The 25,585-nt window shown below is 37.7% G+C and overlaps 1 protein-coding gene across 1 annotated transcript; it reads left to right on the forward strand.

The window, feature by feature from the left end:
• The first annotated feature begins 5,200 nt into the window (after positions 1-5,200).
• Positions 5,201-25,222, forward strand: OSGIN2 (oxidative stress induced growth inhibitor family member 2). Its single transcript, XM_028518577.2, is given in 9 exon segments — positions 5,201-5,723; positions 7,918-8,072; positions 16,067-16,203; positions 16,751-16,825; positions 16,827-16,850; positions 16,852-16,899; positions 16,901-16,945; positions 19,897-19,988; positions 22,510-25,222. Coding segments are annotated over 8 exon segments (1,533 nt in total). The 5' UTR covers positions 5,201-5,723; positions 7,918-8,005; the 3' UTR covers positions 23,555-25,222.
• The last annotated feature ends 363 nt before the right edge of the window (positions 25,223-25,585 follow it).

Genomic DNA, 25,585 nt, shown 5'->3' on the forward strand with positions numbered 1-25,585 from the left:
ACTGAAGCAGAGAAATATTAATTAACTTGTTACAAAGTTAATGAGTATATAAGCCAGGATTAAAATAAAGACAATCTGATTCTAAAAATGATAATTCTTAATCACTCTACTAAATTCAGCTTAAAATATGGAAATAGTGCATGTTTCAACTGCTTTCATAAGAAAATAGAAAACAACAACATACAATTAACATTGTGTTTTCACCTCACCACTGGTAATAAATTAATGTTTGATAGAAGAAGAGAAATCTGAATTCATTTATACCAATCTGCTTTTTTAGATTACATAAGCGAGACTTAGAGAGGTGAAGGTAACTTGCCCAGTATTGTATTTAACAGGCAAGGCAAGACTAAAGCCTAGGTTTTCTGACTCCTAGCCCAGATATCCACATGCTTCACTCGGGGACAGAACATTTGCCTGGGAAGATTTATAACTCCGCAAAGACTTTATGCAATGGTGTAATGCTAGCACATTCCAAACACTTAGTATATAACATGAATAAACACATATCTTTTGTGAAGATAATGAGCTAAATGTTATTTAAGAGGTCACTGAAGTTCAACATTTATTTAGTGCCAACTATGTGTTAAGCACTGTTTCAGATACTTAAGCTTCATCAGTGAACAAAAGAAAAAAAAAACTTATTCATTGGTTTACATTTTAGTGAAAACAAATATTACACTACAGATATATTAAGTAGGCAAATTATATAATGTTATAAATATGTTATCTTTATACTAACAAATATAGGGCAGGTCAGATCAAGAAGTACCAGTTTGGGACCAAAAGTGCAGATTGGAATTTTAAACAGGGTGATCAGGGTCAGCCTCATTGAGAAGGCAATATTTGAATAGATTCTGAGGAGGTGAGGGAATTAGCCATGTGGACACAGTGGGAAGAGTGTTACAGGTTGAAGGAATAGCCAACACAAACTCCTTTAGAGAGATCGCCTACTATGTTTGGAGAGAACAGCATTGGGTGCACTGAGAAAAACAGGTGAGATTAGAACTGTAAAGTGGTATACTTGCAGGGAGCTTTTAACAACTGATTTAACTTGATCAGTGAAATACAAGCTACATGTTTCCTATTCACTACAACTATTTATTATTAGGTGAAAGAAGTATACAGTAGTCCCCCCCCTTTTTTTTTGCAGTTTCACTTTCCGTAGTTTCAGTTACCATGATCAACCAGTCTGAAAATATTAAATGAAAAATTCCAGAAACAAACATTTCATAAGTTTTAAATTGCGTGCCATTCTGCGTAGCATGATGAAATCTCCAAACTACAAAAGTTTCAGCCATGGTGTGAGATAAATGCTCAGTTATGATGTAAAAGACATGAAGCTTTAGCATAGGTATGTATAGGACAAGACACTATATACAAGGTTTTAGGCATCTACCGGGGGTCTTGGAACATACTCCTTAGGGATAACAGAGAACTACTGTAGTTCTTTCTTTCACTGTTATAAATACTAGAATGAAAACTGGTTCGAAGCTGTTTTATCAATTCAATCATGTAAAAATTGCATATGAATTGCACATTAATGATTTGAATCATGCGAGCTTCCTTCACCAGACTTTTTAATTCAATCAGTGTGGGAAGGACACTGAGTTTTATTAATGCTCCTGGTGATTCTAGTATGTAGCCATGACTGAGAAGCACTACTCTGCCACTTCTGAATGAGAAGGTTTTCTCCTTCCTGCTCCCAAGTAGTCAACCCAGGATGCTCATCATTTTTGCTGCTCTAACTCACTCAGTGTCATCACAACCTGGAACTCCCAAACCATAGACTTCTTCACAGAAATATGGGGATCTTCAATATAGTGGTGGGGGAAAGGTAGGGCAGGCCACAGTTCTTTGCTGCCCCATTCATGAGCTCCCACAACACCAACAAACAAGAGTGGTGTCAAATGACTGGATAATTTGTTAGAGAATGACCCTGTCAGATAAAGGGTGAGAGAAGAGAGCAGCGATGTGGTGGCATCAGTTGAATAGAACATTTTAATAACAAGGCATCTAATATTCACTTTAACATTTTGGCATTGTCAAGGTAGAAAATATCCTGTCTCTCCAAATCGTTTCATTTTATGTAAGCCTGGCACATTTTTTGGCATACAACAAATATGAGTACATGAATTCAAGTGGGCTGAACACAAAAAGTAATAAACCCCAGCCCATCCTTTCCCAATCTTCTAATCTTGTTCCCAGAGGGTAACTGCATTAACTTCATTGTTACCTTCCTCTCTATACACTTATGCTGCTAGTTCAAGATAGATCCATGTTAGATCTTGAATACTCACTTCATGCCAAGATAGGTAGGATTTTACTAAATTAACCACTCTAAATTTTCTTTCCCTGTAAAACCTAATCAACTATATAACTATTAGCTTTTCCACTGATAACAATCAGCATTGGGCAAAAGTAGGTTTACAGTTGTGAGTAATGAAAGTGTATTCTTGCATTATTTTTATTTTTCACACAAACTGGAAACCCAGTTTTGCCCAACCCTGCACGTAAACTCCTATTTCTTGTGTCATTCACAAACAATATCTCTTCACTTTATCAAATAAAAATATTGTACCCCATACCCTTATCATCTCTCTTGCTCTCTTTTACATTATCATGGTTAGCATTCACACTCTGTTTTATAACCTTAAATAAGGGATTCTTGCTTTGTTTACAGGTGGACTGTAAATCTGAAAATCAGCATGCCTACATGCCTACATAAACATTGTTCTCTGCCCAGCCAAATTATATTCTATGACTACACTACTTGTTTTTTTTTTGTATAGTATGTCTCATACCCCCACCCTTACTGGACTTCTAACAGCCCCTTTAAATTTGTCCTGAATTTTATGGCATCATTAGAGTAGGTTCTTCCTACATTACCAGAATCTATGGGTTTTTTTTTTTTAACATGTTTTGCATCTAATTGCATCTATGGGCTTTTTTTTTCCCTACAGGAAGTTCTCTAATAATCCTGGGTTATAAGGCCTGCTACACATTTATCATCCTGGGACTTGCCTTCATTGCTTTTCTGAATTTGTTCCATTGTTCACAGAACCAACCTGATCCAATTCCTTGGATAATTTCCTTGTTTTGCCAGCCCACATATTCAAGTAACACAATAAAAAAAGAGTATTCAGGAGACAAAGCTTTTTCAATTTATGTTTAATTTCCATTTTCATTCTGCCCCCATATTTTATCAATAGTTTTCCTTGGTATAGGATTCCAAGTTCAAAGTTATTTCCTTGTGGAACTTTCAGGGCATTGCTCGTCTTTTAATAACCAGTCCTGGTGATGAGAAGCCTGTTGTCAGTCTGATTTCCATTCATTTGTGGAGGACCTATATTTGCTCTCTGGAAGCTTTTAGAATCTTTCTTTATTCTTGCTATCTTTAAATTTCATCATATGTCTACATGTAGACTTTCTCCTTTTTCCTGCTCAGTACTCAGCAGGTCTTATAGATTTGCACTCAAGTCTCTATTTAATTTAAAAAATTTTTTCTTGTAAGTTTCAACCAACCATTTGTTCTATTTTCACTTTCTGGCACTCTGATGTTGAAACCTCCATCAATTCTGTTAGGACTTCCCTTTTCTGTCACATTTTATGTTTCTGACTATATCGTTCTCTATTTTTTCCCTTTTCTTTAATCTTGTAGTAATGCAAATAAAGCTTTCAAGTTGACTTCACAGGCAATGAGACAAAGAAATGAGTGGTAACTGTTGGGGAAGAAAAGTCTTTTACGCTAAGGTTTTTCTGACCGGACTAACACCCAAATTGACGTGAGGCAGATTAGCAAAAAAAGAAATTAAGTTTAATAACACATATACTTCCTGTGTACATAGAAGGGACCAAGGAACACTACATAACTCACCAAATGGAAGTCATCACCTTAAATACCACCTTAAACTAAGGACAGAAGTTGGGGGTGGAGAGTCAGGTGTAGGGGAAAATATTGGGCGGAGAACAGGGGTGGCGGAGAGGAAGGGAGAATTCGAGATGAAAATGGAACCATAAAGGAAAAGTTATCAAGTGCTTGTGAACTCCAATTCCCCATGTTGGCACGGATTTTCAGGTATTTTTATTAAGTCGTCTGAAAGGCTAATGTTAACAGAAAAACAAGTTCAGGCTTCACCTTCTTAAACAACACCTACATCAAATGAGTGTGTCAAGTGACAATAATTCAGAGAAAACACAGACGTTTTAAAACGAGTGTGTGTATACACTGCCTCACATTCTGTAGCCCTGCCGCGGGATGAGTCTTGTAGGCTTAAATGTCAGAGAGTCTGAAACACCTGCCTAGTGCAAGTTTGTTTAAGAGCAACAGTCAGCAAAATTGGAAACTTAAATGAAAATATTTGAAAAGGGAAACTTACACATCTGTATTCCAAGTGAGAAAACAACTGGTTTGGGAAGGGAGAGCCAGCTGTGTGAGAACGAGCGCCGCCAGCTGTCCTCCCGGGTCCCTGTGTCCGTCTTTGGCCTGGAACTGCTTTCAGACCACCTCCGCCTGCAGACCCACCCCGACCGTGCCCCCTCCCCGACTCCACCCCCAACCGCCTGCGGGCCCGCCTGTCCCCTCCCTGGGGCGGGACAGGTCCGTGGGTCTTCTGTCGGGATTCGGGTGGTTCTCACAGCCAAAGGACTCTGTGGGCTGCACACACAGGGTAACGGGGCGCCGGCTCTGGAGGAGGTGCTCAGGCGGTGGCGTTGGAGGGCGGATCTCTCCTCAGTGCCCACCCTCAGTCTCTCAGGCTCCGCCCCGCGACCCGCGGGGCTCGCTGCACTCGCAGCGCCCGCTGTGCCAATCCCGGGCCCTGCACCTGCGAAAAGGCGCCGCGCCGCCCCGCCTACCGCAGCGTCCGAAGCGTCCCTACGGCGTCGGTCCGCGCGGTGGGAGCGGAAGCTGCGTCTAGTCCGCCAAGTGCCGAGGGCCGCCGGTGTGCTGAGGGCCACTGGTTAATCAGCCGGGCCCCGCGACCCTGGATCCCGCCGGGTAGCCTTGCGGAGGGAGGCGGCGGCGGGGCCCGCGCTCCCAGCCGGTGTGGTGCTGCCTCTGCTTCCTGGCCGACCACATCAGGTGACTTCCCCGCCTGGGAGGGTCGAGAGGGAACGGACGGATAGACGGATGGACGCAGGGAGCGACTGACGAGCGGCCGGGCAGGCGGGCCGGGGTCTCGTGGGCCAGGAGGGGCGAGACGAGCGTCGGGATGCCTTGGCCTCCCTTCACACCTCTGCATTCCGCGGACCACGCCAGTCACGCGCTGGAGATTCACAGGCCCGAGCCAGACCAAAGTTTTAGGGAAGGGTGGAGAACCGTCCACCACCCTAAGATTTTTTTTATTTCTTTAAAAGCCGTAAGCTAAGTTACTGAGTGGAAGGCGGTAAGGAAGTAAGTTTTCAGTGTGATAATCTGTTTACAGTAGGTTCTAACTAAGACGTTCGTCATCTGAAGCCATAGATACTGTAGAAACTTAAGAAAGATGCAAGTCTGGAATACTGAGGACAGTTGTCGGGGTGACGAGGGCCACACTTATAAAGAAGAGCGAATGTGTGTACTTGGTCTAGTTCCAGCTGCTTACGGGGCTGCAAAACCCAGGAGGACCTTGCCTTCCAGGTACCAATGTACCAGAATAATGATGTGAACAGCCCTCTTTTTTTTTCTTTTTTGGCAAGTACAAAACTCTCATCAAGAGTTTTTAAATTGTATTTCATAAAATGTAAGTGGCCCATGAACTTGGATATAAAGAAAAGTACAGCAGTATTTTCACTAAACGTTAATAACCTAACTTTAGTATTCAGTTATGGATAGAAGCAACAAGCACTAATATTTGTGACTTTGTCACTGCTTGAAATCACAAATATTTTCATGTTACAGTTGTCACACATACCTAAAAATACTGTTTGTGCTTATTTCTTCAAAATTACAGTATTACTCGTCACTGAACTTGTTTAAAGAAGCACACAAGCATACCTCTTTATTGCGCTTCACAGGTGCAGGGATTTTATACACTGAAGGCAAGACCCTCTACCACGGGGGTACAGGGGTGTCAGACTCATTTTCACTGGGGGCTGCATCAGCCTCCTTGTTGCCTTCAAAGGGCCGAATGTAACTTTAGGGCCATATAAATGTCACTACTCCTTAACAGTTAAGTGCGAGTTTAGCGCAGCTGCCAGGTAGAAACAAGGTGCAAGCCATATAATACAAGGTGGCCAATTGGCCTTGTGTTTGCTCTACCAGCAATTACAGTTAATTCTATTCATACCAGCATCAAAAAGAATGATATAGGAATAATTTTAACAAAAGACATGTAAGACTTGTACACTTAAAACTACAAAACATCACTGAGCACAAAGAAGGCTGAGGTAAATGAAAAGGCATCTCATGTTGTATGGATTGAAAATCTTGATATATAGGATGAGGCAAAACGGTTTATGGTTGTATGTGAAACAGTTTATTCTTGTGTTATATTTTTTTACTATTTTACTATTTTCCATATGAACAACTGTAAACCTACTTTTGCCCCACCCTCTACTTAAGATGGCAGTATTTCTGAATAAATCTACAAAGTCAGTGAAATCCTATCAAAATCCTAGCTGCTTTTTTTTTCCCCAGAAAAGCATATAGAATTGCACAGAGCCCAGAATAGCCAAAACATTCTTGATAAAGAAAAAGTTGGAGGATTTCAACTTCCAGATTTCAGATTTTTCTACAAGAAACAATGGTGGTGCTGGCATAAAGATAAACATATAATCAATGAAATACAATTGAGAATCCAGAATAAATCCTTACCCTTATGGTCACTTGATTTCCCATTATATTCTGAGACAAAGGGGAAATAACAGTCTCTTCAACAACTGGTATCAGGACAAATATCCAGAGGCAAAATAATTAAATTTTACTCCTGCCTCATACCATATACAAAACTAACTCAAAATAAATGAAAAACCTACTGTAAGAACTAGAACTGTAAAACTTGTAGAAATAAGCATTGGAGTAAGTTTTTGACCTTGGATTAGGTATTAATATTTTAGATATGATGCCAAAAACACAGCAAAAAAAGAAAAAATAAATTGGACTTGATGAAAATGTAAAACTCATGTGATTAAAAAGACAAAAGAAAGTGAATAGGCAACCTACAGAATGGAAGAAAATATTTGAAAATCATATCTGAAAAGAGACTTGTCTCCAGAATATATAAAGGATTTTTAAAGCTCAACAATAAAAGAAAACCAGTTTGAAAATGAGCAAAGAATTTGACTTTCTTCAAAGAAGGTATATAAATGGCCAATAAGCACGTGAAAAGATGTTTAACATTAGTCTATTTATTGCATGAGTGGGTCAGAATGCTAAAGCTAGTTTCTAGGAAGGCAATTGGGAAAGAAAGATTGGAAATCAACATTAAGATCTTCTATATTTCAGTATCTCTTTGAGAATTAATATAATGTGTAAACCTAAGTTAACAAAATGCACAATTTATAGTATTTAAGTACAGTAACTTTTCCTTAAACTAGTATGTGTGACTTTTGTTTTAAATATACTGTCTCTAATGTATTTTCTATTAATGAGAGAAAAGTAAAAGAGAAACTACCCATTCCTAGGAGATCTTAGAATATTAAAAATTTTCATACAGTACTGTGTCCTTGGTCATTAAAGATAGTTTGTTATGTAGGACTTGCCTGTAAAGTAGTAAAAAGACATTAGCAGCTGTTTAGGATTTCTGACATTCAAAGTGGTGTAGGTTAACATGTAGCTTAGCTACTAATTTGAAAGCATGAATCAGGAGGATTCTCTTCCTTTATGAAACCTGAATGTTTTTGGCCTAAATAAAATCTAAATAAAGATAGACTTTTATAAAGGCTATATTGACTATATTATCTCATTTGTTTTCCATGTTTACTTTTTAAAAAAAGAAAGTATGGTGACACTGAAACCGAAGGAGAAATTTATAATTCCTTAGTGCAATATTTTGGTGATAATTTGGGGCAAAAAGTTAAAGCAATGCCATTAGTTGAAGAAACTTCTTTACTTGAAGATTCATCAGTGACTTTGCCTGTAGTAGTAATTGGTAAGTTATTGCATTTTATCTCTTAAAATTATAGTTGTGATCCTTGCTGCTATTATAAATTACAGTTACATAGTTACAAGTTCTTAGGATTGTATTGAAAACTATTATTAGGTTTGATGTCTTAAAACAACCAATAACCAAATTTTTCTCCAAAGATATTTATCTGATATTAGGTCCTGTGTTACAATGCAGCATGCATTCATTAAGGGTTGATACTCTACTTTAAAATACTATCAATTGTGTTGATTATATGACAGTGTCCTGGTATGATGACAACCTTTATTTTGTTTCAAAATAGGTGGGAGAGAAAAGTCCTCTCTGACTGGCATGTGGGAGATTCAGTAAAGGAATGAAGGAAAGGAACAAAGCAAGATAGTTCTATACTAGATTCCCCTGTTAGGGAGAGGATAGAGAGGAGTTTTTACACTGGTTCTCTTCCAGGATATCTTGGAGACTATACCTCGTGTACCATTTTCCAACATATGTCCACCCTAGTTTTTCGTCCTTGATATCTTAGAATAAATAAAGGAACTCTAACTTCTTGTTCTATCTGGGAGAGCCAGGAAAAGCAAAAACCACCTCTGTCTTTACCTGTCCACCTCACTCCCCGCTGCCAACAGGCTATTCCTATTTGGCCTCAGCTAGCCAATGAGTGAAACCAATGTATACAGAGCCATTACTGTTGGCAATAGTGCCACCAGCCTGAGCATAGATAAAGAACTAATTTCCTTTATTGGTTTTATATAGTATGGATGTTTCACAATTTGTGTATCCATTCACTAATTGAATGACATCTTGGTTGTTTCCAAGTTTTGACAATTATGAGTCAAGTTCCTATAAACATGCAGATTTTGGCATGGCCATTGTTTTCAACTCATTTGGGTAAATATTGAGGAATGTGATTGCTGAATCATCTGGTAAGACTATGTTTAATTTTTTAATAACTGTCAAACTGTCTTCCAAAGTGACTGTACCATTTTTGCATTCCTAGCAGGTATAAATGAGAGTTTCAGTTGTTCCATAGCTTTTTCAGCATTTGGTGGTGTCAGTATTAATGGATTTTAGTCATCTGATAGGTGTGTAGTGAGCTCTTACTGTTTTAATTTGCAGTTCTGTAATGATATATGATATTGAGTATCTTTTCATATGCTTATTTGCCATCTGTGTATATTGAGGTGTCTAGATCTTATACCTTTTTAATTGATTGGATTGTTAGTTTCCTTATGGTTGAGATTTAAGAGTTTTTTCAGATGCATGTTTTGCAAATATGTTCTCCCAGTCTGATTTGTCTTCTCATTGTCTTACAATGTCTTTTGCAGAGCAGAAATATTTAAATTTTAATGAAGTCTTGCTTATCGGTTTTTTCTTTCATGGATCCTTCTGTTGGTGTTCTAAAAATTCTTTACCAAACCAAAAATCACCTACATTTTCTCCTATGTTATCTTCTAGAAGTTTTATAATCTTATGTCTTATGTTTAGGTCCATGACACATTTTGAATTAATTTTTGTAAAAGATAAAGGTTAGTGTCAAGATTCATATTTTGGCATGTGGATGTACACTTATTCCAGTACCATTTATTGAAAAGACTTATCTCCATTGAATTATCTTTGCTTTTTTGCATTTTTAAGTATATTTTATTGATTATGCTATTACAGTTGTCTCATTTTCCCCCCTTTACTCCCCTTTGCCCTACACCACCCCTCCCACCAGCATTACCTGACCCCCCCCTTAGTTCATGTCCATGTGTCGTACATAAAAGTTCTTTGGCTTCTACATTTCCTATACTATTCTCTTTTTTTGTCTTTTTAAAAATATTTTATTGATTATGCTATTATTAGCTGTCCCATTATCCCCCTCCATCCCCCTCTATCCCACACACCCTCCTCCATCCACATTCACCCCTCTAGTTCATGTCCATGTGTCATAAGTTCTTTAGCTTCTACATTTCCCATACTATTCTTGCCCTCCCCCTGTCTGTTTTCTACCTACCATCTATGCTACTTATTCTCCATATCTTTTATTCCTTCCTCCTCCTCCCACTCCCCTGTTGCTAACCCTCCATGTGTTCTCCATTTCTGTGGTTCTGTGCCTGTTCTAGTTGTTTCCTTAGCTTGTTTTTATTCTAGGTGTGGTTGTTAATAATTGTGAGTTTGCTGTCATTTTACTATACGTGTTTTTTATCTTCTTTTTTGTAGGTAAATCCCTTTAACATTTCATATAGTAAGGGCTTGGTGATGATGAACTCCTTTAACTTGACCTTCTCTGAGAAGCACTTTATCTGCCCTTCCATTCTAAATGCAGCTTTGCTGGAAAGAGCAATCTTGGATTTAGGTCCTTGCCTTTCATGACTTGGAATACTTCCTTCCAGCCCCCTTCTTGCCTGCAAGGTCTCTTTTGAGAAATCAGCTAACAGTAGGATGGGAAGTCCTTTGTAGGTTATTGTCTCCTTATCTCTTGCTGCTTCTAGGATTCTCACTTTCATTTTTACCTTGGCTAATGTAATTATGGTATGCCTTGGTGTGTTCCTCCTTGGGTCCAACTTCTTTAGGACTCTCTGAGCTTCCTGGACTTCCTGGAAGTCTATTTCCTTTGCCCGATTAGGGAAGTTCTCCTTTATTATTTATTCAAATAAGCTTTCTACTTGTTGCTCTTCCTTTTCCCCTTCTGGTACCCCTATATTTCGGATGTTGGAATATTTCAAGATGTCCTGGAGGTTCCTAAGCCTCTCCTCATTTTTTTTGAATTCCTATTTCTTCATTCTTTTCTGTGTGGTTTTTTTCTTCCTTCCTTCTGGTTCACTCCATTGATGTGGGACCCAGCTTTCTTTCCATCATTATTGGTTCCCTGTGTATTTTTCTACATTTCACTTACTGTGGCCTTCATTTTCTCATCTAATTTGCGACCAAATTCAACCAATTCTTTGAGCATTCTGATCACCAGTGTTTTGAACTATGCATATGATAGGTTGGCTATCTCTCGATTGCTTAAAAGGATGGGGCTTTCATTTGTTCTTCTGTTTGAGCCATCTCTCTCTCCCTCTCTCTCTCTCTCTCTCTCTCTCTCTCTCTCTCTTTTTTTTTTTTTTTTTTTTTGGTCTGGTCGTGCCTGTTCTGTGTGAGGGGTGGAGCCTTAGGTGTTCACCACGGCGGGTCAACCCAGTCGCTGGGTTGTGACGCTCTATGTGGGGACCAGGTCTGAGAGGAAACAATGGCGCTTGCTGCACTCTCTGCTGATTTCAATCCCTTCTGCCGCTTCCCCCAAGCAAACTGGGCCTTTTTGGTGCTGATTCCCGTGTGGGTGGGCTTGTGCACCCTGTGGGTCTCTCCCTGCACCTCAACCCCCCACAAGTGTTTTCAATCAGTGCCCCAAGGATCTGTTTCCCAGCCCTGGGATCCTGGGCTGCCCACAGTGCCTTGCTTCACAATCGCCGCCTCTCTGGGTCTGCCGGTTGCCACCCCTTGGCCGGGTTTTGCCAGCCGCCATCTGCATGCCCAGGGTCTGCCCGCTGCGGTCTTACGCACCCAGTCCCAAGGCTGTTTGTGCTGGGCAACCCCTCTCCGCGTGGCTTTCCGACTCCGCTCCTCCTACTGGTCTGAATGAACGTGTCTATTTTAACTCCTTGGTTGTCAGACTTCCATACAGTTCAATTTTCTGTCAGTTCTGGTTGTTATTCTGTTTTTAAATTGTTGTTTTCCCTATCTTGGTTCTGCGAGGAGGCACAGTGTGTCTGCCTATGCCTCCATCTTGGCCGGAAGTCCCTATACTATTCTTAACCTGCCCTTAGAAATAAGATTATTTTCTACCTACCATTTATGCTACTTATTCCCTGTACCTTTTCTGCCATTCCCCCACTTCTCCGCTCATAACCCTTCATGTGATCTCCATTTCTGTGGTTCTGTTCCTGTTCTAGTTGTTTGCTTAGTTCGTTTTTGGTTTTTATTTTTTAGGTTAAGTTGTTGCTAGCTGTGAGTTTGTTGACATTTTAGTGTTCATATTTTTTATCTTCTTCTTTTTCTTAGATAAGTCCCTTTAACATTTCATATAATAAGGACTTGGTGATGAGGAATTCCTTTAACTGGACCTTATCTAGGAAGCACTTTATCTGCCCTTCCATTCTAAATGATAGCTTTGCTAGATAGATAACCTTGGGTGTAGGTCCTTGACTTTCTTGGCTTTGAATACTTCTTTCCAGCCTTTTTTTGCCTGTAAGGTTTCTTTGAGAAATCAGCTGATAGTCGAATGGGAACTTCTTTGTAGGTAACTGTCTCCTTTTCTCTTGCTGCTTTTAAGATTCTCTCCTCTTTAATCTTGGGTAACTTAATTATGATGTGCCTTGGTGTGTGCTTCCCTGGGTCCAACTTCTTTGGGACTCTGAGCTTCCTGGACTTCTTGTAAGTCTATTTCCTTTGCCAGATTAGGGAAGTTCTCCCTCATTATGTTTTCAAGTAAGTTTTCAATTTCTTGCTCTTCCTCTTCTCCTTCTGGCACCCCTATGATTCAGATATTGGAATGTTTAATATTGCCTTGGAGGTTCCTAAGCCTCTCCTCGTTTTTTTGAGTGCTTCTTTCTTCATTATGTTCTGGTTGAAGGTTTATTTCTTCCTTTTGCTGTAAATCATTGATGTGAGTCCTGGTTTACTTCCCTTCACTGTTGGCTCCTTGTATATTTTTCTTTATTTCACTTTGCATAGCCTTCACTTTTTCCTTTATTGTGTGACCATACTCAACCAATTCTATGTGAGCTTCCTGGTTACCAGTATTCTGAACTCTGCATCTGATAGGTTAGCTATCTCTTGGTCACTTTTTTTTTTCTGGAACTTTGATCTATTCTTCCATTTGGACCATATTTCTTTGTCTGGGTGTACCTGTTATGTAGTGAAGGGCGGAATCTTAGGTGTTCAATGATGGTGCAGGGCAACCCATGGTGCTGCTTTATGGAGCTGTATATGGTTGGGGGGTGGTTAGAGAAGGAACAAGGCCACTTGTTCAGCTCTCTGCTGGCTTTCAGTCACTTCCACTGCTACCTACAAGCAAATTGGGCCCTTCTGGTGCTGATTCCTGGGTTGGTGGGTTTGCGTATAGTCTGTGACTCTGTAGGTCTCTCCAACAAACTCTCCTGTAAGGTTCTGTGTTTCTCCTGCTTCTACAACCCCCACAGGTTTTTTTCAGGTAGAGGTTTTGAGGCTTTATTTCCCAGCATTGGAAACCTGGGTTGTATGGTCAGTCTCATTCCCCAGTTGTTTCTCCTTGTTTATCTGCAGGCAAATGTGGGACCACCTGGTCATTCAGCCACACTGGAAGCTCCTCCTTCCAGTGTGGATGAATGTTTATTTTTTAACTCCTTGGTTGCTAGGCTTCCATACAGTTTGATTTTCTGTCAGTTCTGGTTTTTGGTTTTTTTTTTAATTTGTTATTGTCCTTCTTTTGATTGTGCGAGGAGGTGCAGTGTATCTACCTGTGCCTCCCTCTTGGCCAGAAGTGCCTTTGCTTTTTTTTTTTTTTTTTTTTTTGGTCAAAAATAAGTTGAACTATATTCGTGAAGATCTATCTCTGGGTTCTCTGTTCTGTTCCATTTAATTTGTCCATTCATTATGTCCATAGTCTTGTTGACTGTAGTGTTATAGTAAGACTTGAAGTTGGATGATTTCAATCTTGATTTTATTCTATATTGTGTTGGTTATTCTGGTTCCAAGTTTCCATTTAAACTTTCAAATCAGTTTGCAAATAACCACAAAGCAACTTGCTGGTATTTTTTATTTGGATTCATTAAATCTGTAAGTCAAGTTGGGAAAAACTGATGTCTTAACAAGATTGAGTCTCCCTATCCACAAACATGGAATGTCTTTCCATCTGTTGACATATGCTTTGAGTTCTTTTATCAAGAGTTTTGTGGTTTTCCTCATATAGATCTTACATCAAAATAGTTTTCTTTTTTGTGCACATTTTAGCAGTGTTGTGAATTGCATTTCAAATTCCACTTGTTCATTGCTGATATATAGAATAGCAGTTGGCTTCTGTATATTAACTTTGTATTTTGCAACCTTGCCCTGGTTGCCTAGTAGTACCAGGAGGTTTGGGGAGCGGTGGTTTGTCAGTTCTTTGGGAGTTTCTACATAGATAATCGTGGCATTGTGAACAAAGACAGTTTTATTTATTTCTCCCCAATCAGTATACCTTTTATTTATTTTTCTTAATAGGGTTATCCAAGTGTTCCTTCAGGGTGTCTGTTGAGTGGGAATGGTCTTAAAGGGAAAGCACCTAGTTTTTCTCCATTAAGATGATGTTATTTGTAAGCTTTTTGTAGATATTCTTTTTCAAGCTGAGGCAGTTCCTCTCTATTTGTAGTTTGCTTAGAGTTTTATCATGAATAGGTGTTGGATTTTGTCAAATCCTTTTTCTGTATCTATTGATACTAAGATTTTTCTTGAGTTTTTCTTTTTTGATTCAAGGAAATTAGCTGTTTGCCTCAGATCTGAATTCCCATTACTTGTCCTTAGTTGATAACTTGGATGAAGGCAAAAGGCTTATTTTACTCTCTGTTTTTAAGGGTTTTTTTTTTTTTTTAGGATTTTATTTATTTTTAGAGAGGGGAAGAAAGGGAGAAAGAGAGGGAAAAAAACATTGATAACACAAGAGAAACATTAATCAGTTGCCTCTCACACGTCCCCAACCAGGGACCTGGCCCAAACCCCAGACATGTGCCCTGATCACAAATCAAACCTGTGACTTTGAGTTTGTGGGATGGTACCCAACCCACTGAGGCATACCAGTCAGGGCTGTCTTTTGAGTGTTATGTCATGCTCCAGCATTGTAAGTGTAAATAATATTACCCACGTTACTAACATTCTTATGATTTTACTTTCATGTTTACATCTTTGAGCTTATTTGGGACAAAATATTAAGCAAAGAACAGGATTTTTTTTTTTCCCTATGGCTAGCAGTTGTCCTATTTGGATTAAATTTTTGATGGATGTGGATAATGGAGAACAGACAACCCAGACTAAAGGAACTTCAGAAATGGAAGTAGCCCAATGAAAAAAATCTAGTTTGGTTTTAGTTAAAGTTTATGAAAATATAGGAAAGCAGTATTACGAGATGGGACTGGAAAGATGGTTGAGACTAGAACATAGCACTGGGTAGTCAGAAACAAGCAGTTAAGGCCTTTAGAATAGAGGGAGTAACATGCTGAAGACCATGTGTTGCACAGACTCATCTGAACGTGAAATGATTTTGGAGTAGGTGAATTTATGGATGAAGAATATGTCTTCTGAGTGAGAATATAGGAGTGAGCATAGCAAAGACAATGGAATGGATATAGATGACAAAATAGATTTAGAACCAGAACCTACCTGATTAACTTAGATTTTTTTTTCAATTTTTTTAGATTTTATTTATTTATTTTTAAAGAGAGGAGAAGGGAGGGAAAAAGGAAGAGAGAGAAACACCAGTGCATGGCTGCCCCTCGTGGGCCACCCACTGGGGACCCAGCCTTACAACCCAGGCATGTGCCCTGACTGGGAAACAAACAGGTAACCCCTTGGTTCACAAGCCAGCACTCTGTCCATGAGCCATACCAGCCAGGGCTGATTAACTTAGGACTGTGCTAGTACCATATGTTGAGAAGGGATTTTGTTTAGAAGGAGAGGGTACCTAAATGAATGAATTCATGAATTTGCTTTTGAACATATTTTGATTAAGTTATTAGTGGGTCTATCAGGTGGAGTAAATTAGCAGCATGTGGAAATGTGGGGTATATTTTGAGGGAAGAGGTGGCCTAGAGATCTAGATCTCATTTTGGGAGTCAGCATAAAGAGTTGAAGTTTTGACTAAAAACGGCTCCCAGAAAAACCAGGAATGAAGACAAAAGTTATAATTCTTTTTAATGCTTGGTCTTCAGAGTTTAGAGAAGGCAGAACTGATGAGGGAGGAAAGCCAAGGAATAGGAGTATTCATGCATGATACAGCCTCTTCACATTTTTCTGTTTTTAAATAGGAAATGGACCCTCAGGGATCTGCCTTTCTTATATGTTATCAGGCTACAGACCATATTTATCATCAGAAGCAATACATCCAAATACAATCTTACATGGTAAATTACAAGAAGCAAGACATCTTTCCATTGTAGATCAGGTATTATTTTTTATCAGTGTTTTAAGTTTTTTTATACTAAACCAAGATTAGTTGTACTTATATAAGCATTGTTTCTTAATTGAAAATCGTTTCTTCTAATAACACTTTCTATCATTTTTATTTTAGATTTATAAATACATTCTGCTGAGTTACTTCTGTTTATTTTCCTGAATTGATAAGAGCAGAATTTCCCAAACGATTTCCTGATAAAGTTTTAATAGATACTCTGTGCTCAAATAAGTTTGGAAAGTGCTGTCTTTTATATTGCAGTGTCACTATAGACATATTAAGGCATATTAGCATATTAAAGGCATCTTCAAGTTTTGCATTAAAATGATCTGGTTAGATTTGTTGTAACCCAACCTTTTCCATATTTATTTGATCAGAGAACTTACTAAGATGTCAAGGAACATGAGTGTTTTATAGCACACTATCTGGGAAATACTGGAGTAGAGTAATGGCCTTCACTTTATGATAGTGTTGGTTTGTGTTTTTGTTTTTTCCAAATTCTATCTTTTTCTTTCTTTTTAAAAAAATTTCCATTCAGGACTTAGAATACTTGTCTGAAGGTCTTGAGGGCCGATCATCCAATCCAGTTGCAGTACTTTTTGACACACTTCTTTCATCCAGATGCTGACTTTGGGTATGGACTATCCATCTGTTTTGCATTGGAAATTGGAGCAACATCATTATATCCCCTCACTTAGTACTTGGTAAAGGTCCACCTGGTGGAGCTTGGCATGTGAGTATACTTTTCTTAGCATTCTAGTGTATGTGAGTTATTATATATATCTTAATAAGATAATTTTGATTCTTAAACACTATGATATAATGTTATATATGATGTTCACCTGAATTTTTTATCTGGAATTTTACTCCCGTTCAGTTAAATATGGTTAGTCAAATTTGATTACAATAGTCTTAAATTAAGCATTCTGTGTACTATTTTATAATTATATAGAAAATATTTTTAATATTTTTACATAGTAATTTTATTCATTTTAGAATAAATTACACACTATCTCATATCTATCCATATCTTTTTTACATTTATTTTCAAGATCTTAAATAAAAAATGTATTGTAAAATAATTAAATTACATTAGTCGGGTTGGTCATCTATAACAAACTATTCATAGACCAGTGGCTAAACAGCAATACTTATTTCTCACAGTTTAGAAGCTGCAGTATTCAGGATCAAGGTGCCAGTGTATTCAGTTCATGGTGAGGGCTCTTTTCCAAACTTGCAGATAGCTGCTTTCTTGCTGTGTTCTCATATAGCAAAAGAGAGCATGATCTCTGTCTTCCTACTTTATAAAGCCACTAATCCTGTCATGAGGGCACCACCCTCACGTGACCTCATCTTGGCCTAATGACCTCCAAAGGACCCACCTCCAAATACCATCCACATGGGAGTTAAGGTTTCCCCTAGAATTGGGCGGTGATACAGTTAGTCCATATCAGACTAGACGTACTGATAACATTAAGATTCACTGCATTTCTTTAGGGGAGCAGCAACTAACAATTATTGTTCATCCCTGTGTCCTTAGCAGTCAGTGTAGTATCTGGTGTGTAGAGAGTACGCATTTGTTGTACAATGTTTAAAAAATGTGCTATGTTGTGAAGTACATACTTGACAGAAATTTTAACACTGAATATCAAATCCTGAGTACAAACTTCAATTGGATATGGACTATATTAGTGCAGAGTTATATGTCTAAAAGCTGTTTACATTTCTTTATCAAGTGAACAGCCAGTTAGGGATATCCATCCATGCATTGGCAATCCAGGCATTTATCCGGGGCCTTACCCCCAGTCATAAAGGTCAGCAGCACCCATGTGACTGGCCCTGCTCCCATAGCAAATAGCAGTGTTCACCATAAATCACATATGCCATGGTCACACTGGTACAGCATGGCCCATGGCTTCTGGCATGCAGAAAAAACTCTTTATCAGATAGAATATCCCAAGGATAGAGGGTTGTCTCCTAGGGGCTAGTTTTGAACACAGACCTTTCTTAGTAATGTGCAGGGCTAACACTACCTACATCTGTTAATATTTTTCTGCACAAGGCTAAACTTTTTATTAATAGACAGTCACATAATTTGTTTGTTCTGCCTGGAATAGTCTCCCTTTCTAATATGGCACTCCTCAAAGTCCTTGTGTCCTTTAGGAAATACTCTCTCTATGCTTCTACAGTACTTCGCAGGTTGCATTTGCATCCCTTAATACACTGCATGTCCATGACAGCAGGCACTCAGAGAATATAGATTGCATCAGGAAAAAAAGAAAGCCAATTGGGAGAAAAATGAAGAGATCACAGGACTAGGGCTCATAACCAATTGGAACAATGGGGCAGTGTGAATAAAGTTTAGAGATTGTTGACAGAAAGTGAAATATTAATGCCTTAAGGGTTTTGAGTTTCAGACGAGATACTCGTGTGGTCCACATAGTGTCTTACATACAATATTCTTTTGTTTTTTTTAAGATTTTATTTATTTTATTTTTAAACAGAGGGGAAGGGAGAGAAAGAGAGGAAGAGAAACATCAATGTGTGGTTGCTTCTCACATGCCCCTCCACGGGGGACTGGCCCGCAACCCAGGCATGTGCCCTGACTGGGAATCGAACTGCTGACTCTTTGGTTCACAGGCAAGCGCTCAATCCACTGAGCTACATCAGCCAGGACTACATAGAATATTCTTACACAGCTCCCATTTCTGATGATCCCAGTTTTCCATCCTGCTCTTCTGATCCTATTCCTAGGCCCAGGCCACCTCAAAGCAGTGGCAGCTTGCTGCATTTTATCATTTTGGTGATCTGTGTCACAAATAATAGGCTTCATAAGGCCTGGCACATAGTAAGTTTTGATAAATGTTAGCCAATAATAATAAGTCCCATTTCCAAAACTGGGCTGTGTAGACACAGGGCAAGAGAGTTAAGAGAAAAGAAGCCATGGCCCGAAATAGTTGGTTGAATGAAAGAAACTGAAGCCACCTGGAACAGGTGCTGTTGACCTTGGGCTTTTTTAGCTTTGTACTGAGCAAAGCAAAAGTAGGACATGCAAGCTGAAGGGCTCCACTTTCTTAAAGGTATCATTGGCAGTAACAATGAATCTATTCTTAATCAGGCAACCACTGCCTGCTTTTGCTAGTTCTAGAAGGAAATGCTGCCTATATCCAAATCAGTTTAGGACTTTACAGTTAGAATTGATGGGGTGGTAAGGGGAGAGAGAAGGCTGTTGTATCGCCCATTTAAAAAATCTAATAATATTAAAATGAAAAGACATCTAAAGTGTGGAAATTAATGAACTCTTTTCCTTTTGTTTAAAAAGTGACAATACTGATTTGTTTCTCCAACATGATATTCTATATCTGAATTATGTTTGATTATAAGCCAATGTGATCAACATTGTGTAGGCATTGGGTAATTTTGTACATTGGTCTTGTAAATGTTATAACTATAAGAAAGAAGGAATATAAATAGACAACTACCAAGTGATGAAAGTATTATTTTGAAAGTTTGTTGGAATAAACTTTTGAGAGGTAATCTATACAGCGATTTAGGACTTCTTTGAGTTCTCCTTATCAGACTCTTCTAGTAAATAAATGGCTTTGGTTCAAAAAAAATGAACAAACAAAAAACTTGTTACTGCTTAAATGTGTTTTTTGATTGTACCATTTTTTATTCAAATAGAGTATGGAAGGCTCCATGTTGACAATCAGCTTTGGAAATTGGATGGAGCTACCTGGGCTTAAATTTAAAGACTGGGTAAACCAGCAAAGAAGGTAAAGATCAAATTATTAAAGTACTTTGGTGTACAATGGGAAGAGTGTGTCAGCAAACTTCCAAAATATTTGTGATCCTGTCTTAAATGAATAGTAAAATATCTGTCTCTCAAATAAAAGCCTGTTTGCAGCAGTGATTGTCAGCTAGTTGCTACTTAGAGATGTATAGACAGAGCACAGGGGTAAGGAATGGCTTATCTGTAGATGGGTTCCTGATTTCTCTATTAATCATGCCTTTATCCAGTCCTGTTCAACCACTGTGTTTAGTTACTTTCTAATTCACCCACATATCCTTTTCACACTTATTTATTTTTATGAATGGATCTATAAATCCACAGGTGCATATTTCAGTGGTACATACCTATAGTGTTTGACTTTCAGACTAGAAGAGTGTGTACAGTTATAAACTAGAATTGAGGGTGTGATTGGCTACTTGGGTATAGAGTTAAATATTTAATAAGAAAGTCTGAATGAATAACTAAGAAGAAATCTCAACTTGAAAAAATACAAGTTTATTTTGGGGGAAAGAACCCAAAATTTAAGAAGATTTGAAAAGTTCTGTGATTTTCAAGGATAGTAAATAATAGATAGAAATTACTAAAACAGAGACTGTACTCTATACGCTAATCTGACTTCTCACAAAACAGTAAATGAAAGCAGGAAGTTACTAAACCTTTGTTAGAACAGGGCTGTAACATTTGAATGCTTAACTTCCTGATAGACAGAAACCATTTTAATCCTCAGAAATTATCCTTAATTTGACAAGATTTAAGGAGAGCAAATTTAGACCAAGATGAGTAATGGAGATTAAACCTCTCAAATATTCCTTTTGCGTTTTTTAAAAAAGAATTTTATATGGGTTTGAAATAATAAAGTTTCAAAATCAGGCAAGTTGTACAAGTTCCTCATTTTCATAAGTCCACAAGTGAAACTGCTCAACATCCTTCTCTTTGTGATGTGAGTAAAAGAAAGGAAAGCTTCGTGACTTATGTACAAAGTGTTTTTCCTTCTCAGTTTGGTGATCTTGTGTATAGAATAAATATGTGAGAATGAATCTTACGATAAATATCTTTAGTTCCTACCTTTGCATCATGTTAAGAGAAGGAAGCCTCTTAGATCTCTAGAGATTGACTCAATAACTTGTGTGACCCTGATCACATAACTTAAACTAGCCATCAATTTCCTAGTCTGTAAAATGGAGATAGAAGTAACTACTACATAGGGTTCCTATAAAAACTGAAAGTTAATACATTCTATTATTATGGTCATTAAACTTCAGGTGATTTGGTTTGTTTTTCCTGCTACTTATCTCTGATTACGGTACAATGTTTAGGGGTTTAGGGGTGTTAATGCCCATTGCTTTAAATTTCAACTGGAAAATAAAGGATGCACTAATGTACTTTCTTCATAAAGATATTTTATTTATGTATCTCTTTATGAGTAGGAAAACACAGAAATGTCATATTATTTACTTAGGCATAAGATGATTTTGTTCGCAAAAGACTGATCTGACTTACTTTTGGTCATTAGGAAAATAGAAAGCAACTTACTAAAAATTGTTTCTGGGTGGTATATATTATCTTTTCTGAAGTATATATATTACAATTAGATCTGGAATATTTCAACGATTGCAACCCAAATAATTTAGTCTATACTTTACACAGTGATTTTGAACCTTTTTTATCTAATGGCACACATAAACTAATTACTAAATTTCTGCCATTCTGACAAAAAATAGGTATAATTTGGATTATTCACACCAAATGGCTATTGTTGTGTTGGCTGTTTTCATTTTTTATTTGACAGTCTAAGGAAGAAGAGGTCAGTGCCCTGACTAAATACTTAGGCATTGAATGGTTTAAAAATTCTTGCAGCTCTGGCTGGTGTGGCTCAGTGGATTGAGCAGCTGCCTGTAAGCCAAAAGGTTGCTGGTTCGATTCCCATTTGGAGCACATGCCTGAGACGTGGGCAAGGTCCCCAGTTGGGGACATGCAAGGGGCAGCTGATTGATGTTTCTCTTACACAGTGATGTTTTTCTCTCTCCCTCCCTTCCCCTCTCTCTAGAAAAGTAAATAAGAAAACCTTTTTTAAAAATTCTTGCAGCACACTGCTTGAAAACCACTTACTTAAAGTATAGACATAGACTGAATAGTATAGTTATAGACTGAATTACGTACATTACAATTATGACATAGGCTACAAAATAGTCTTATTTTCATATATCCACATTCTAATCCCTTCATTTATTTACTAAAAGTTTATTGATAAAGGCAGAATCCGAAAAGGCACTATGAAAGACATTGGAGAGACAGACATGTATTACATACAGTCTCTGCCCTCACAGGGCTTCCTCTTTTTAACTAAAAAGAAAAGGTGTTTTTGGTAAGATGTTAGGATAATTTATAGCTAAGTCAGTTCAGAGGAATTAAAAAGATGTTATAGCTTACTAGATGGAAAAGTAATAATCATGGGAACTAAAAGTACTTTTTCTCCTAGGATATTTTTCCTTTTCCTTTTCCAGAAACCTAAAAGGGGATCGAGTTATGCCAGAGGAAGTAGCTTGCTACTATAAGCACTATGTAAAAGTCATGGGTCTTGAGAAGAATTTCAGAGAAAATACTTACATTACCTCTGTGTCAAGGCTCTACAGAGATCAGGATGACAATGGTGGTCACAACAGAGCTATTTCAGCACAGCATTTACAGATCGAGAACTCCAAGTTGATCAAGAGAAACTGGGAGATCCAGGGTTATCAGCGAATAGCAGATGGTTCTCATGTTCCCTTCTGTCTCTTTGCTGAGAATGTAGCTCTGGCAACTGGAACATCGGATTCTCCTGCCCATCTGGAGATTGAAGGGGAAGATTTTCCTTTTGTGTTTCATTCAGTGCCTGAATTTGGAGCAGCTGTAAGCAAAGGAAAGCTACATGGCAAAGAGGACCCAGTGTTAATTGTAGGTTCTGGACTTACTGCAGCTGATGCAGTACTGTGTGCTTACAACAGTAACATCCCTGTGATTCATGTGTTTCGCAGACGAGTAACTGATCCAAGTTTAATTTTCAAACAGCTTCCTAAAAAGCTGTATCCAGAATACCATAAGGTCTATCATATGATGTGTACTCGGTCATATTCTGCAGCTGACTCTGCAGACTCAGATCTTTTATCTGACTATACCAGTTTTCCTGAGCACCATGTGCTCTCCTTTAAGTCAAATATGAAATGCATCGTTCAGAACGTCTCTGGATTGAAGAAAATATTTAAACTTTCTGCAGCAGCAGTATTGATAGGTTCTCATCCTAATCTGTCTTTTCTGAAGGAGCAAGGCTGTTACCTGGGCCATAACTCAAGTCAGCCAATCACTTGTAAGGGTAATCCTGTGGAAATAGATGCATATACCTATGAATGTGTTAAAGAAACCCACCTTTTTGCATTGGGTCCTTTAGTCGGAGATAATTTTGTTCGATTTTTAAAGGGAGGGGCCCTGGGTATTACACGCTGCTTAGCAATAAGACAGAACAAAAAGCAGCATTTATTTGTTGAAAGAGGAGGAGGAGATGGAATAGCTTAAAGCAGGTTTATGAGTAATTTATATGGACAGTTTACCATTAAAGTTTTTAACAGTGTTTTTGCAGTGTACACTTTGCGGTATACTTGAATTTTCTGGACTTGAATTAACTGGAGGAGAGTCTCAAGGTATAGTAACTATTTTTTAAAGTTACAAGAACTCAGTGTTCTGACTTATACTGTAATAAAGCAATTTTCAACCTTTTTCATCTCCTGGCACATAAACTAATTACTAAAATTCTGCAGCATACCAAAAATATATATTTTTTGCTGGCCTGACAAAAATTAGGTAAAATTTTGATTCATTTACAGAAAAAAAAAGAATAGTAATTACCTACCCTTTTTGCTCCAAAGTGACTTTTTAAATTATCAGGTGCCTATTCTTGTATTTAAGAATTTCAGGTACTAAGAATTAACCAATCAGATGCAATCTTATTATGCAACATGAACAATAAGATGCAACTCTGTTATATGACCTTAACATTTATGGTTCAAGACAGGGCATTCATACCAGACAACTGTTGTTGCATTGGCTGTTGTTGTTTTTTTATTTGCCAGTCTAAGGGGAAAAGGTGCTCCTGACTTAAATAGCCAGGTATCTCATGTTTTAAAAATCAAAGGTGTCATTGTCAGACAAATGGAAACACTGCCAATTTGGTATACTTTAAGTTGTCACCTAACAGAAACATTATTTTCTTCCAAGAACTTTTTGTGATCATTTTTGGTTGCTATGATTGATTCCATAACATTATAGCCTGAAATTATAAAATCACACAGTCATCAGGCCAAAAGTTGCCCTCACTACATATTGGGTCATCTTGCTAATTAAAAGTGTAGTCCAAAACCCAGCATCAGCTCCATCTGTCGCTTGTTAGAACTGTAGACTCCAGACCCCATCACAGACTTACTGCATCAAAAACTGCACCACAACGAGATCCTCAAAGAATATGTATGTTCATTAAAGGTTGAGACACAGTGGTATAAAAGAAAATGGGATATGAGATGGGTTGGGGATAGGTGGCATTTACAACTCAGGTTTTATTTTGAAATTACCAACTATATAAATCTAATTTATTAGCAAATATGATCTTTTAACAATATTTTTATTGAAAATTTGACATACTTCATATTCTTAGCTTCTAGTAATTTAAACAGTCCAATACTGTTGACATACACTTAGACATCCAGGAACTTGCCAGATATTTTTTTGGAGATTTATTCTCTACTTAACATATTCTAATTTGCAATTCAATAAATTTTTAATGGAACTATTTATCCCTGTGTAAATGATGGCTTAATTTCTGTTTAAGTACTGCTAATATTATAATACTATTTGGGTATTGACAAAATTATTAAAAATTAAAGTTGAAAATCAGGTGAAATCTGTCTTCTGTTCCCAAGATTCCATTGAAGTTTGTTCACAGGTGACATGGTAGCTCATTTTATGGTTATTTATTGAATTGTGTGCTCTATCTTAACTTATGTTTATTTAGGTATGCTTAATGTTTGTATTTCCATACAAATCCCCAGAATTTTAGTGCTAGACAAAAAAAGTCCTTTGAAGTCTTCCATGGGAAACTGAGTTGCTCAGTTTCTCTCTCTTTCCATAGAATTTATTTCATCTGGAATGTGTTTATTGAATGTCTAAATATTCTATTTTTTCTTAGTATTAAAAAAAATGGACCAAAGTGTCAATATTTTTCTATCTCTTTGCAATGTTATGTGCTCACAGCATCATATTTCACCTTAAAATATAGTTGTTTAGAACAAACTTGCCTGTACAACTAGCTGTTTCAGATAAACTGGTAGGTTCTTATACTTTTGATAACTCATGTCTGATTAAGTGTAGCAGTTTTTAGAAATGTGATCCAGTTTAAGTTTATATAATGGTAACTTTTTTCAAATTAATTTCACCTCTATTGGAAATGATATAGTATCCTCTGGCTGCACTTGATTGACTACTCTCTTGGTGACCTTTTCTTTTGAGCTCTGAATGAGTTGTATTGAATGTTTTTCTTAATGTCACTTCTAAATT

This window comes from Phyllostomus discolor, chromosome 7, assembly GCF_004126475.2.
Source record: "Phyllostomus discolor isolate MPI-MPIP mPhyDis1 chromosome 7, mPhyDis1.pri.v3, whole genome shotgun sequence".
Taxonomy (NCBI): Eukaryota; Metazoa; Chordata; class Mammalia; order Chiroptera; family Phyllostomidae; genus Phyllostomus; species Phyllostomus discolor.